This window comes from Suricata suricatta, chromosome 8, assembly GCF_006229205.1.
Source record: "Suricata suricatta isolate VVHF042 chromosome 8, meerkat_22Aug2017_6uvM2_HiC, whole genome shotgun sequence".
Taxonomy (NCBI): domain Eukaryota; kingdom Metazoa; phylum Chordata; class Mammalia; order Carnivora; family Herpestidae; genus Suricata; species Suricata suricatta.
The window spans coordinates 36991907-37003617 of NC_043707.1; the positions used below are offsets into that span (position 1 = coordinate 36991907).

The window sequence follows — 11711 nt, forward strand, 5'->3', positions numbered from 1 at the left end:
TTGGTTTAAAAAAAGAGCTATTAGTTTCAGTGATCTTTTCTATTGTCTTATTTCCCCTCTAATCATTATTACTTCCTCCCTTTTACTAACTTTGGGTTTTGTTCTTCCTTTTCTAGTTCTTTGAGGTATGGAGTTAGGTTGTTTATTTGAGTTTTTTCTTTTTCATAAGTAGGCATTTATCACTGAATTCTCTTCTGAGATCTGCTTTTGCTGCATCCCATAAATTCTGGTATATTGTATTTCCATTTTCATTCATCTCAAGGTGTTTTTTTATTTCTCTTTTGATCTCTTCTTTGGCCCATTCATTGTTCAGTAACATGTTGTTTAATCTCCATGTATTTGTGAATTTTCCAGTTTTCTCGTAATCGATTTCTAGTTTCCTACAACTGTGGTCAGAAACTTCCTGATAGGATTTACATTTTTTTCAATTTATTAAGACTTCTTTTTAAGGTGTCTGGATTGCTCAGTCAGTTAAGCATCTGGCTTTGGCTCAGGTCATGATCCCATGGTTTGTAGGTTCGAGCCCTGAGTCGGGCTCTGTGCCAACAGCTAGCTCAGAGCCTGGAGCCTGCTTTAGATTCTGTATCTCCCTCTCTCTCTGACCCTCCCCTCTTCACGCTGTCTCTCTCTGTCTCTCAAAAATAACTTTTAAAAAACATTAAAAAAAAAAAGACTTGTTTTGTGGCCTAATAGGTGATTTATCCTGGAAAATGTTCCATGTGTGCTTGAGCAAAATGTATATTCCTTAGCTTTGGGGTAGGATGTTCTGTATATAACTCATCTGGTCTAACATGTCAGCCAACATTTCCTGGCCAATGTTTCTGTATTGATTTTCTGTCTGGATGATCTAGCCGTTGATGTAAGCATATTAAAGTCCCTGACTATTATTGTATCGCTATCTATGTCTCCCTTTCAATCTGTTAGGACGTGTTTTATACACTTCTGTGCTCCTCCTACGTTGGGTACCTAATATTTACAATTGTTACATCCTCTTGTTGGATTGACCTTTGTATCATTCGTTATATAGCGCCCTTCTTCGTCTTTTATTACAGCCTTTGTGTTCAAGTCCATTTGTCTGAGGTCAGTATCGCTACCCCAGCTTTCTTTTGGTTTCTGTTACGTGAAACATCTTTTCCATCTCTTCACTTTTAGTCTCTATGTGTCCTTACATCTGAAGTGAGCCTTCTGAAGGCAGTGTATAGATGGGCCTTGTTGCTGTTGTTGTTTTTAAATCCATTCAGCTCTTCTGTGTCTTTTTATTGGAGAATTTAGTCCATTTACATTTAAAGTAAGTACTGATAGGTGTGTATCTATTGCTATTTTGTTCATTGCTTTCTGGTTGTTTTGTAGTTCATCTGTCCCTGTCTTCTTTTGCTCTCTTCCTTTGTGATTTAATCGTCTCTCCTGGTAGTATCCTTACATCCCTTTTTCTTCCCCTGTTGTGTATCTACTCTAGGTTTTTGCTCTGTGGTTACCATGGGGCATACATAAAATAACATATTTATAGCAGTCTATTTTAAGTCGATAACAACATACGTTTGAATGCATCCTACAGCCCTGCATTTTTACTTGCCCCAGTATTTTTTGTCTTTGATATCACAATTTACATCTTTTTATATTGTGTATTCCATAACAAATTATTATGGATATCCTTTACTATTTTGTCTTTTACCCTTCATACCAGCTTTATAAGTGATTAAATCATGCCTTTTACAAAATTAGGTTTATTCTGGGCCACCTGGGTGGCTCAGTCAGTTAAGCATCTGACTTCAGCTCAGGTCATGATCTCACAGTTTGTGAGTTCAAGCTCCATGTCAGGCTCTGTAGCCTGCTTCCAATTTTGTGTTTCCCTCTCTCTGCCCCTCCCCTGCTCATACTCTGTCTCAGTCTCTCTCTCAAAAGCAAATAAACATTAAAAATTTTAAATTAGATTAATTCTGAATTTTGAGATTTGTACTTTCATATATTCCTATTAGTATTTAACACCCTTTTGTTTCAGTTTTCAAAAATCCCTTAACATTTCTTGTACGGCTGGTCTAGTGATAATGAATTCTTTTAGCTTTGCTTGCCTGGAAAACTCTCTCTCTGCTTCAATTCTGAATGAAAACTTTGCTTGATTAGAGGCTTTTTTTTCTTTCAGTACTTTGAATATATGATGCCATTCCCTTCTGGCCTGCAGAGTTTGTGCTGGAAACTCTGGTGCACGTTTTACAGGAGTTCCCTTGTACACAGAAGTTGTCTTTCTCTTGCTGCTCTAAAGGGTCCCTGTTTTTAATTTCTGACAACTTGATTATATAATGTGTCTTGGTGTGGGCCTGTTTGGGTTCATCTTACTTTAAACTTTTCAGCTTCTTCAATCTGATGTCTGTTTCCTTACCCAGCCCAGGAGGTTTTGGGCCATTATTTCTGCCCTTTCTCTCTCTCTTCTCTGCCTGAGAGCACCCTAATGGGAATGTCGGGCCACTTGATGCTGCAGAGGAATAACACTTGGAATAAGAGCAGATTTCTCATCTAAAACTAGGAAGGCCAGAAGGTAGAATTTTTCAAATGTTGAAGGAAAGTGTGAACTCTGGATTCCATGTCCAGCAAAAATATCTTTTAGGAATTAAGAGGAAATAAAGATATTCTCAAATGAAGGAACACTTCATTTATTCACTAGTAGACTTACCTTTAAGTAACTGCTAAAGGAAGTTTTCCAAACAGAGAGAAATTTATAACAGAAGGAGGTGTGAAAGTTCAGGCAGTTAGAAAGACTAATAGAACAATACGGTGCTTGATGTATGTGGAGGAAATACCTAAGATAATGATCTTTTTAAAGAATAAGGTGGATAAGGGACCTAGATGAAAGTAAGGTTTCTGTACCTCAATGGAAGTGGTAGGACACTGATGCCAGGAGAGTGTGATAAGCCACATCAGTATATTGTACCACAGAGAATGAGCTACCACTAAGAGAACTATCTGGTGAGATATACTCAAAATCACTATAGATTGAAAAAATAAATAAAATTATAAAGCTTAAAGTAACCCACAGAAGGCAAAGATACAGGAAACAGAAAAACAAACAAACAAAAACCAGAAAGAACAAACAGAAGACAAATAATAAAATATCAGCCTTAAGCCCTAACACATCTAGAATTACTTCAAAGGTAAATGGTTTAAATAAATCAATTAAAAGATTGAGATTGAAAGAGTGGATTAAAACGCACACACACACACACACACACACACACACACACACACACACTACCCAACTATATGTTACCTATAGGAAACCCACTTCAAATGTAACTATATAGATAAATTGAAAATAAGAGAATGATAAAAGATACACCAAGCAACCATTAACTATTGACATGCAGGCTTGAGTGTATTAACCCCACATAATGTAGGGTTTAGAGAAAAGAAAAATTATCAGACACAAAAAGAGACATTTCCTGAAAGTGAGGTTGGCAAGGTTGCAATGAACAACACAGAAATCGATGACATTAATATATACTAGTGATGACCATGTGGAAGTTGAAATTTAAACACAACACCATTCAGTTTCTGAAAAGAAAAAGGTACACACCTAACAATACATGTGTAGAATCTGTATGCTGAAAATTACAAAATGATGATTTAAAAAAGGATGTTCAAAGAATTGGAATGGCATACCATGTTCATGAATTAGAAGAGTCAACATAAGAATTATGTCCATTTCTCTGAATTTATCTATAGGTTTATCATAATTTCTATTAAAATCCCAGGAAGATTTTTTTATAGATTTAAACAAGCTTATTCTAAAATTTTAATGGAAAGGCAAAGGAACTAGAATAGCTAAGATAGTTTTGGAAAAGAAAAGTGAAGTGGGAGGAGTCACTGTATTCAGTGTCCAGATTTATCATATAGGTGTAGTGATAGAGACAGGGTGAAGGGACAAGCACGCTGGTCAACAGGACGTAATAAGGAGAGCACTTGAATGTCCATGGACAAAAAAGCAACAACAAAGGACCTTTGACCTAAACTTTACATCTTATATAAGTTAATTCAAAATAGGCTAGGGATTTAAGTGTAAAAAGTGAAACTATAAATCTTCTAAAAGAAAATGTAGAGAACATTTTCAGGACTAGGGCCAGATAAGAATTCTTAAATATGACACCAAAAGTATTTGTAAAAAGATTAATAAATGATATTTCAACAAATTTAAAACTTTTGTGTAATGGAAGACCCTGTTAAGAGAAGAAAGACAAACTACAGACGGGAGAAAATGTTTGCAAACCACTTAGTTGACAAAGGTCTGGTATCTAGAAGGCGTGAAGAACTCTCAAAACGCAACAATAAAAAAAAATGTGTAAAATGGGGAGAAGTTGAAGTGTTTCCTCAAAGAAGGGATGCTGATGGCAAACCAGCATGTGAGTAGATGTTCGACAACAGTGCACATCAGGGAAATATAAATAAAAACCACAGTGAGATATCGCTATACCCTATTAGAACAACCAAAATAAAAATTAGTGATAACATTAGCCATTGGTGAGGATGTGGAGAAATTATACCTTGGGCGTCTAAAAGGGGAACGTAAAATAGTACAGCCACTCTGGAAACAGGTGAGCAGTTCCTTATAGGAGCCATGCACTGACTACACACAGCCTGGCAAGTGCACTCTTGAGCATTTATGCCAGAGAAATGAAAATTTCAGTCCACACCAAAAACCGTGTGCAGATTTTCATAGCAGCTTTATTTAGTAGCCCCAAATTGGAAACAACCCAAATGTCCTTCAGTAGGTGAACGGTCAAACAGACATTGCAGATCATCTATACAATGGAATACTACTCAGCAATTAAAAGGAACACACCAAATACATACATGAGCTGGGATGGATCTCCAGAGCCTTTGCTCAGTGGAAGAACAAATATCTAAAGGTTACATAGTGCATGATCCCACTTAGACAACATTCTAAGTGACAGAGGTGAACAGAATTAGCAGTGCCAGGGGGCAGGGACAGGGTTGGAGGCGCGGGGGATAGCTGGGGAAGTAGCTGTGTCTCTTGGCTGTGGTGGTGAGAACTCAGAGCCACGCCCACAGGATAAATCTGCAGACCACACTCTCGCATGAGAGCATGTGAAAGCCAGTGGGGGCTGAACGGGATATGTAGCCTGGTGGCCGTAACTGGACCCATGGACAAAACATCTTCCTGGTTTTGATGCTGTGCTACAGGCAGATCTTAGCACCGCGTGGGTGGGTCGGGGAGCTGGGCAGCTACATACTATTTCCTGTGACCCTATAATTATTTCAAATTTTAAAAATTGAAAAGCAAAAGCATTCCAAAGAGTAGAATAGGCAATGCAATGGGATGGGAAGAGATGCTGGAAAGGGTGCGGTGGTCAAAGAGACCTCCCTGGAGCCTCCCCGGCCCCAATCCCATACTTGCCCTCTGCACCAGCCTCATTCCTGGCAGGTGCGTGAACTGTCCATGGAACTGTCGAAAACCATCCACCTCATTAAGCACTAAACCTCATCCCTTCTTCCCCAACCACGTTCTGGCAACTCCCCTCTCCTTCCCATGTGTCATCAGCATCTTCTCTACTGGATCCTACAAACATTGTGTCCCGGCGCCCATCTCTGTGCATCCCATCCTTTACCCCCCTGGGAGAACAGAGGATCCTGAGGGAGGTATGCTGCTACAGAAAGCAAGGAGATGCTTCTTTGCACAATTGATGAGCGTGTATAAACCGTGAGCCTGCTGCATTTGTAGAGAGAAGGGACTAGAAAGGCAAAAATGAAAAGGTTAACCCTGGCTTGTCCTGGGGTGGCGAAATGTGGTGATTGCCATTTTCTTCTTTATGGTTAACTGTTTTCTAAAGTTTATATAATAAAAGGATTACTTTTGAGATAAGAAAAGGATGAACACAGGTTGTTTACTATCACCACCAAATGTCCCCCACTGCCCACAGCCTGACTCTAATCTTTTTATGCCTTTGAGGTGGGTCACCAAAGCCTGGCTCAGCCCACCTCGGTGGTCCCCTCAGCCCCCAGCCCCACACTGTGCCAGCTTCTGACCTCCAGCTGCACCTGCTGGCCTCTCGGGACAGGCTCCCTTGCCTGTCTCTCACCTCATGTTTGTCCTTTGAGGTCTTGGCCTCCCTGAGAAGACTCCCCCGTTATGAGGACAGTGACAGTCCCCTTCTCTGTGCTCCTCTGGTGTCTCATCTCTGCACACTGGACTGGTGGGTCAGTGGCCACCTCTCATTGGCCCCTCCTTCCCCACATCTTTGCCATACCCTCCCTTCTCTGCTCCCTCCATGGGCTGTCATATATGGACTTTGTCCCTGGGCTCTCTGCATCCTGATGTTCTGTCCATTCAGCCATGGGGGAGCACCGTAGTGGAAGGGGAGAGAGCAGGGTCAGCACAGTGCTCCAGCCCCCTCCTGTGGAGTCGCCTCAGGTGGGAGGCCCCCCTCCAGAACCCTGGCCGGTCTCTCTGCACCCCCTTCTCATCCCAGTGGGCTACCGTGTGCTGCCAGCTTTGCTATCCCTTGTCAGTTCCCTACACCCTCTCTTGGAAAGGACCCTTTGTAGGCACCGCCCCCTTGGATTACTCTACTGTACATGTCCCCTCTTTCCTGTTGGGACTGTGACTGCTTCCCTCTCATAGGAGGGGACAAGCCTTGTTGATGTCTCTAGCATGTCGGTACATAGTAGGTGCTCTGTAATTGTATGTTGAATGGAAGAAGGAATGAAGCCTCAGGAACACCTGTCCTGGACGGGCTGCTGTCCAAGCTGTGTGGTCTGCCCTGGTGAGGAGCATGTGCCACGCAGCCATGCACTTGGCCTCTGTTCTCAGATGGGCCTGATTCTTCACGCCTCCCATGTCCTTGTCATCTGCCACCCTGTCCCCACCAGCCACCCCCAGATGCATGGGCAGGCTGACCAGGATCAGCAGGATCATTGCTCAGTGTGAGCAATGTGGTTGTTTGCGAGGCGTTGTACGGCCCCACGTGCCATTCAGCCTTCCCCGTGACCCAGTGTGGTGGAGGAGGGGCAGGTGTCGGTCTCCCACTGAGACGTAGAGGGCTCAGTCACTTGCTGTGGCCACACAGTTATGAGTGGCAGAAGCTGGGTGTGAGCTGCTGCTCTTGGCCTTCGAACCCCGTCACCTGATGAGCACTGCCCTTCGAGGCCCTCTGGGAAGGTGAGCACCAACCCGGCCACGGGGCAGGGCACCCCTTGCACATCTTCATCCCATGCTCAGAGCTCAGTCCTGAGCCCATGAGGACGCTGACCTTTCGACCTCAAAGCCTCCACCCCGCCCTCACTGTGGCTCCCTTATCCAGACCAAACACCACCCCTTCCAGGAAGCCTTCCAGGTTCTTCCTATGCAGGGTCCTCATCCTCCCTTGGGCCTCCTGGGCTGAGCTGGGGCATTGGGGGCCCTGATGGCCGTGAGATCCTCAAGGGTGGGGCGGTGTTGGCTCTCCCTCTGGGGCCCAGCAGAGTACTGCACACGTTAGATGCCGAATCAGTGTCTTTTCCTGTGCCGTATACCTTCGTCCACTCTGCTATGACCCCTCTCAGGCCAGGGCATGGTGACACAGGCATCTGTCTTGGGACTGGCCTGGTGTCGGGCATGCAGCCTGACTGTGCAGCCCTGGGTGCTCCTGGGAAGGTCTGGGCTTCTGGAACAGGCATTCCTGGCTGCTCGGGGCCCCATACCCATCCCCTACTCCCAACCACTGTGCGTTCCTCTCCAGGTTCCTGAAACCCCCCCTTGGGCCCCTGCTTGGTGGCAGCACTCCTGGCGGTGACGTGTCCCTCTCACACACCTGGCCTGTCTGGCTGGCTGCCCTGCTTACCCAGGGAAGGAACCTCTATTCTGTGTCTGTTCTCTAGTTCCCTATAAATAGCCAATTTTATCTCCTCAGTAACAGGGAGCAGCGGGCTGAGGAGCCTGGCCCCACTTCTGTCCCCTGGCCAGGACTGCCCCATGTTACGGTGTGACCTTGGGCCAGGCACTCCCCTCTCTGAGTACCCCCCTTCCTGCCCCTGCTGCCTCTCTTGCTGGCAACCAGGCTTCCCTGTGCTGCACTCCCAGGACCCTACAGCAGAGACTGAGGAGATGACCGACTTGGGAGGGACTCAGTTGTGGGGCCCAGTCAGAGCCCACCAGGTCCCATGGCCTATGTGGAGCATCGTACGCAGAACCTTAATGGAGTCAGTGGAGCACAGAAGTCAGGACTAGTGGGGAGCAGACCGGCCCTGTCTGGGGCACCGAGTGGCTCTTGGGGCCCAGGAGTCAGTCGGGCCCTGCGGGCCGGCACTGGCTTCCCCACAGTTTCAGGGAGGTAGCTAAAGCTGGAAATAGCAACTGAGGAAGGGGTGTGCTCCCTGTCCCTGGAGGAGGTGTTTAAGCAGAGGCTACCGGTCTTACAGCTGCGCCCAGCCTAGAGTCCTTTCCTGCTGACCCACCAGATCCTGAAAACCTGCTCCCGCCACTCTGCTCTCTAGGATCCAGTCCCAGAACCTCCCCTGCCCCCCATGTCTTACTGCGTCTTTGTCAGAAATAGACTGGGAACGGTCTGCCCTGGACAGAAGGTGTGGGGCAGGGGCCTTAGGAATGAGGGCCTGGGGTGGCCAGGCCAGCGGTGGTGGGGAGACATGTGCGGGAGGGAGGGGCCAAGGCAAGATGCCCCTTCCCTGCAGGGCCCCTGCTCTCCTGGGCGAAGGTGGCTCTCCTGGACCTAGGTTGGCCCTGGGCGCGAGGGCCCAGGTGGGGCAAGGGGTGCCCATGGCCCTGGTGGCAAGAACACCGGCACCAGTCATGACAGGTGCTTTCTGTGGGCAGGGCATCAGGATGCAGCCTTCTCTGGAAAGTTCAAACAGCATGGTTCATACATGCACTCAAAGTGCTCATGTGCTCTGAATTGGGGAGCACACCAGGTGGGCAGGGGGCCTGTGCAGCTGTCCATGCGTCCAGCTATGGGGCTCGGAGGCTGGCTCGCCTCCTTTCTGACTCACCCGCAAACCCACACCGGCTACCCGACCCCTGGCTGCCCACTCACACCCACACGGCTTCCGGCCTGGGCACACACATCAGACACACAGCGCCGTCTGGCCCAGCGTGGGCTGCTCCCCTGTCCCACAGGCTCTCATCAGCCCCCACTCACGCTCTTGACCGGCCACTCCTGTGGTGACCCTACCTGTAACTCCAGCCCCAGCCCAAGGCCAAAATCAATAAAAACCACTCTAGCACATAAAAAAAAACCCAATCCCTCCCCAAACCCCACAGTAAAAACCCAGTACAAGTATTTGAGTTTTCCCTTTGTAGAATTTTTTTTAGTAGACATAATCTCTTTCTCATTTTACAGGAAACATTGCAAATATAGAAATATTTTTCTGACAACAGAATGACAGCAGTCAGGAGGGTCAGGGCCAGAGCACATGCTCACAGCCCGTGCCCCTTCCAGCCACCCGGCCTGCTGCCCAGAGGCCCTCCCCACACCCTCCCACCCTGCAGTGCTCCAGGTGGTTCCGGCGGCCACCCAGCCTCCGCCTCTCCGTGGTGGCCTCTGGAGTTGGCAGCCAGAGACGGATTGAGGAGAGAATCCACAGCAAACCACGGACAGAGGCGATTGTGGGAGGGGCTGGGTGGCCACGTTGGCCGCACCCCAAGTCTGTTGTTTTAGGTCTTTTTTAAGAGAACGTTACTTTTATTTTTTTTCTTAGAAAAAGGAAGAAAATAACGACAGAGAGGAAGATAAAGGCAGAGAAGACTCAGAGAGGAAAGATAATGAAAAAACATTCCCCTCCCCCACCCCCATGCCCAGACACAGTTTTCTGAAGTCCCTTGTGTGCGTGTGTGCGGGTCTGTGTGTACACGTGTGTGCGTGTCTGTATGCATGTGTGTGTGCGTGTGTCTGTGTGCACGAGTTGTGTGTACGTGTGTGTGGCGCTTGTTGGAGTCTCTGGGTTACAAATAGCTGCAGTGGCACGTGTCCATTTTGGTCCCGTGGGTGTCACGAGTTCTGGGGTGGGGGCAGGGCGGCCGCACCTCGGGCTCAGGACTTGTGCTGGGCCGACACGCCCTTCCAGTAGTCCAGGATGTCGTGCAGATCCTCGTCTTTGGCGAACTGAACCTTCTTGCGCAGGGCGTGGCCGGCGGCCATGAACTCCTCGTGGTCCTTGCGGCGCCGGCGGCTGAGTCTGAAGCGCTCCCAGATGCTCTGGGAGGCCCTGCAGGCGTACTCGGGGCTGGACGCGCAGCCCAGGGTGTGGTACTGCGGGGACAGCTGTGAGTATGCCAGGTCGCGGGGCCGAGGCCGGGTCAGCGGCTCCAGGATGGATGCCTTGCGGCCGCCCAGACTATCATGAAGTGGGGGCGCGGGGGGCGCGGGGGGCTCGGCGGGGTGTGAGCCAGGGTACGAGTGCCGGTGCTCACCGTAGTGGCGGCCCTTCTCGGCCTCAGCCCGCAGCACAGCGGCCGCGGGCGTCACAGTGAGGATGGTGCTGGGTGCGGGGGAGCTCTTCTCGATGTACTTGGCCTCGGCGGCTGTGGCCTTGTGCAGGCCGGCGGCCTCAGCATGGAAGGCTCGCGGGCTGCGCACAGAGCCACCGGACGAGGTGCTGGCGTGCGGGGGCCCGGGGGCCACCTCCACGCTGTGGTGCCGCTGCAGGCCGTGGCCGAAGGGGTCCTTGTAGATGGGGGCCAGGAAGCCGTGCTTGGCGGCCAGTGGCTCCGACAGCAGTACCAGCTGCGGCTCGGCCGAGGACACGGCCCCAGACTTGCCGCCCTGGAAGGAGGTGGCCTCGGACTTGAGTGCGTCGATGCAGTTGTTGATGATCTGGTTGACCTTGTCCACCTCCTTGGCGATGGTGGAGATCTCGGCCACCGAGCCCTGGCTGTCGGGGCCAGACCTGCCCAGCTCGCAGTCCCTGCGCTCAGCCTGCTCTCCCGTGCGCACCTCCATGTAGCCGCCCTTGCCGGTGGCCTTGGGCGTGTCACCGCTCTCTGCCAGCTTGTACTGCTCTGGCTCGCCAGCGGCCGCTGGCAGGTACGGGATGCGGGTCACGGCCTCGGGGCCCAGCAGCGGCCCTTGGGGCAGTGGGGCCAGGCTGGGCGCCTCCATCTCGGCCCCGTACTTGAGCTCGATGATGGTCTTCTTGAGGCCGCCAGCCGCCGCTGCCGCCTTCTTGTGCTTCTCGTCCCGCCGCCGCCGCCGGCGCAGGCAGCAGTAGACGGCGCCGAGCACCAGCACCATGCCGAACAGGCAGCCCAGGATGGTCATGATGTAGTGGGTGGCCGTGGACGGGCCGGGCACGGGGCCCGGTGGGCGGGGCGGCCGGGGCAGGCAGATGGTGAGGCAGGTGTGGTTGTGGTGCAGGCCAGAGCTGGTGGACACGACGCAGTAGGTGTAGTTGGTGAGCGTGTACAGGTTGGTCAGGCGGATCTCCTCCTGCGGCTTGGTCAGCCGGGACACGGTGGACGAGCGGCTGTTGTTGAAGTGCTCCAGCGTGTACATGCGGTTGAACGGGCTGGGCAGCTGCACCGTGATGGTGGCCGAGTTCTGCGTCAGCTGCTTGACCTTCATGAGGGGCCGGCCCTCGGCCTGGAGGGCCAGCGTGGGCAGGGCCGCCAGGGGCGTGGTGCCGTCGCCAGAGAAGCACTCCTCGTCGGCACAGGGCGCCTCGCTGGGCTCCAGCGGCGGGGGCGGCGGCGGTGGGGGTGGCGCGCGGCCGGG

General features: G+C 50.2%; 1 protein-coding gene across 1 annotated transcript in view; it reads right to left on the minus strand.

The window, feature by feature from the left end:
* Positions 1-9478: 9478 nt before the first annotated feature.
* The window catches only part of ELFN1 (extracellular leucine rich repeat and fibronectin type III domain containing 1), a 26949-nt gene continuing 24716 nt past the window's right edge, over positions 9479-11711 (minus strand). The window contains 1 exon segment of the mRNA XM_029948179.1: positions 9479-11711. This exon segment is cut by the window's right edge and continues 78 nt beyond it. Coding sequence (XP_029804039.1) covers positions 10032-11711 — 1680 coding nt within the window. The 3' untranslated portion in view covers positions 9479-10031.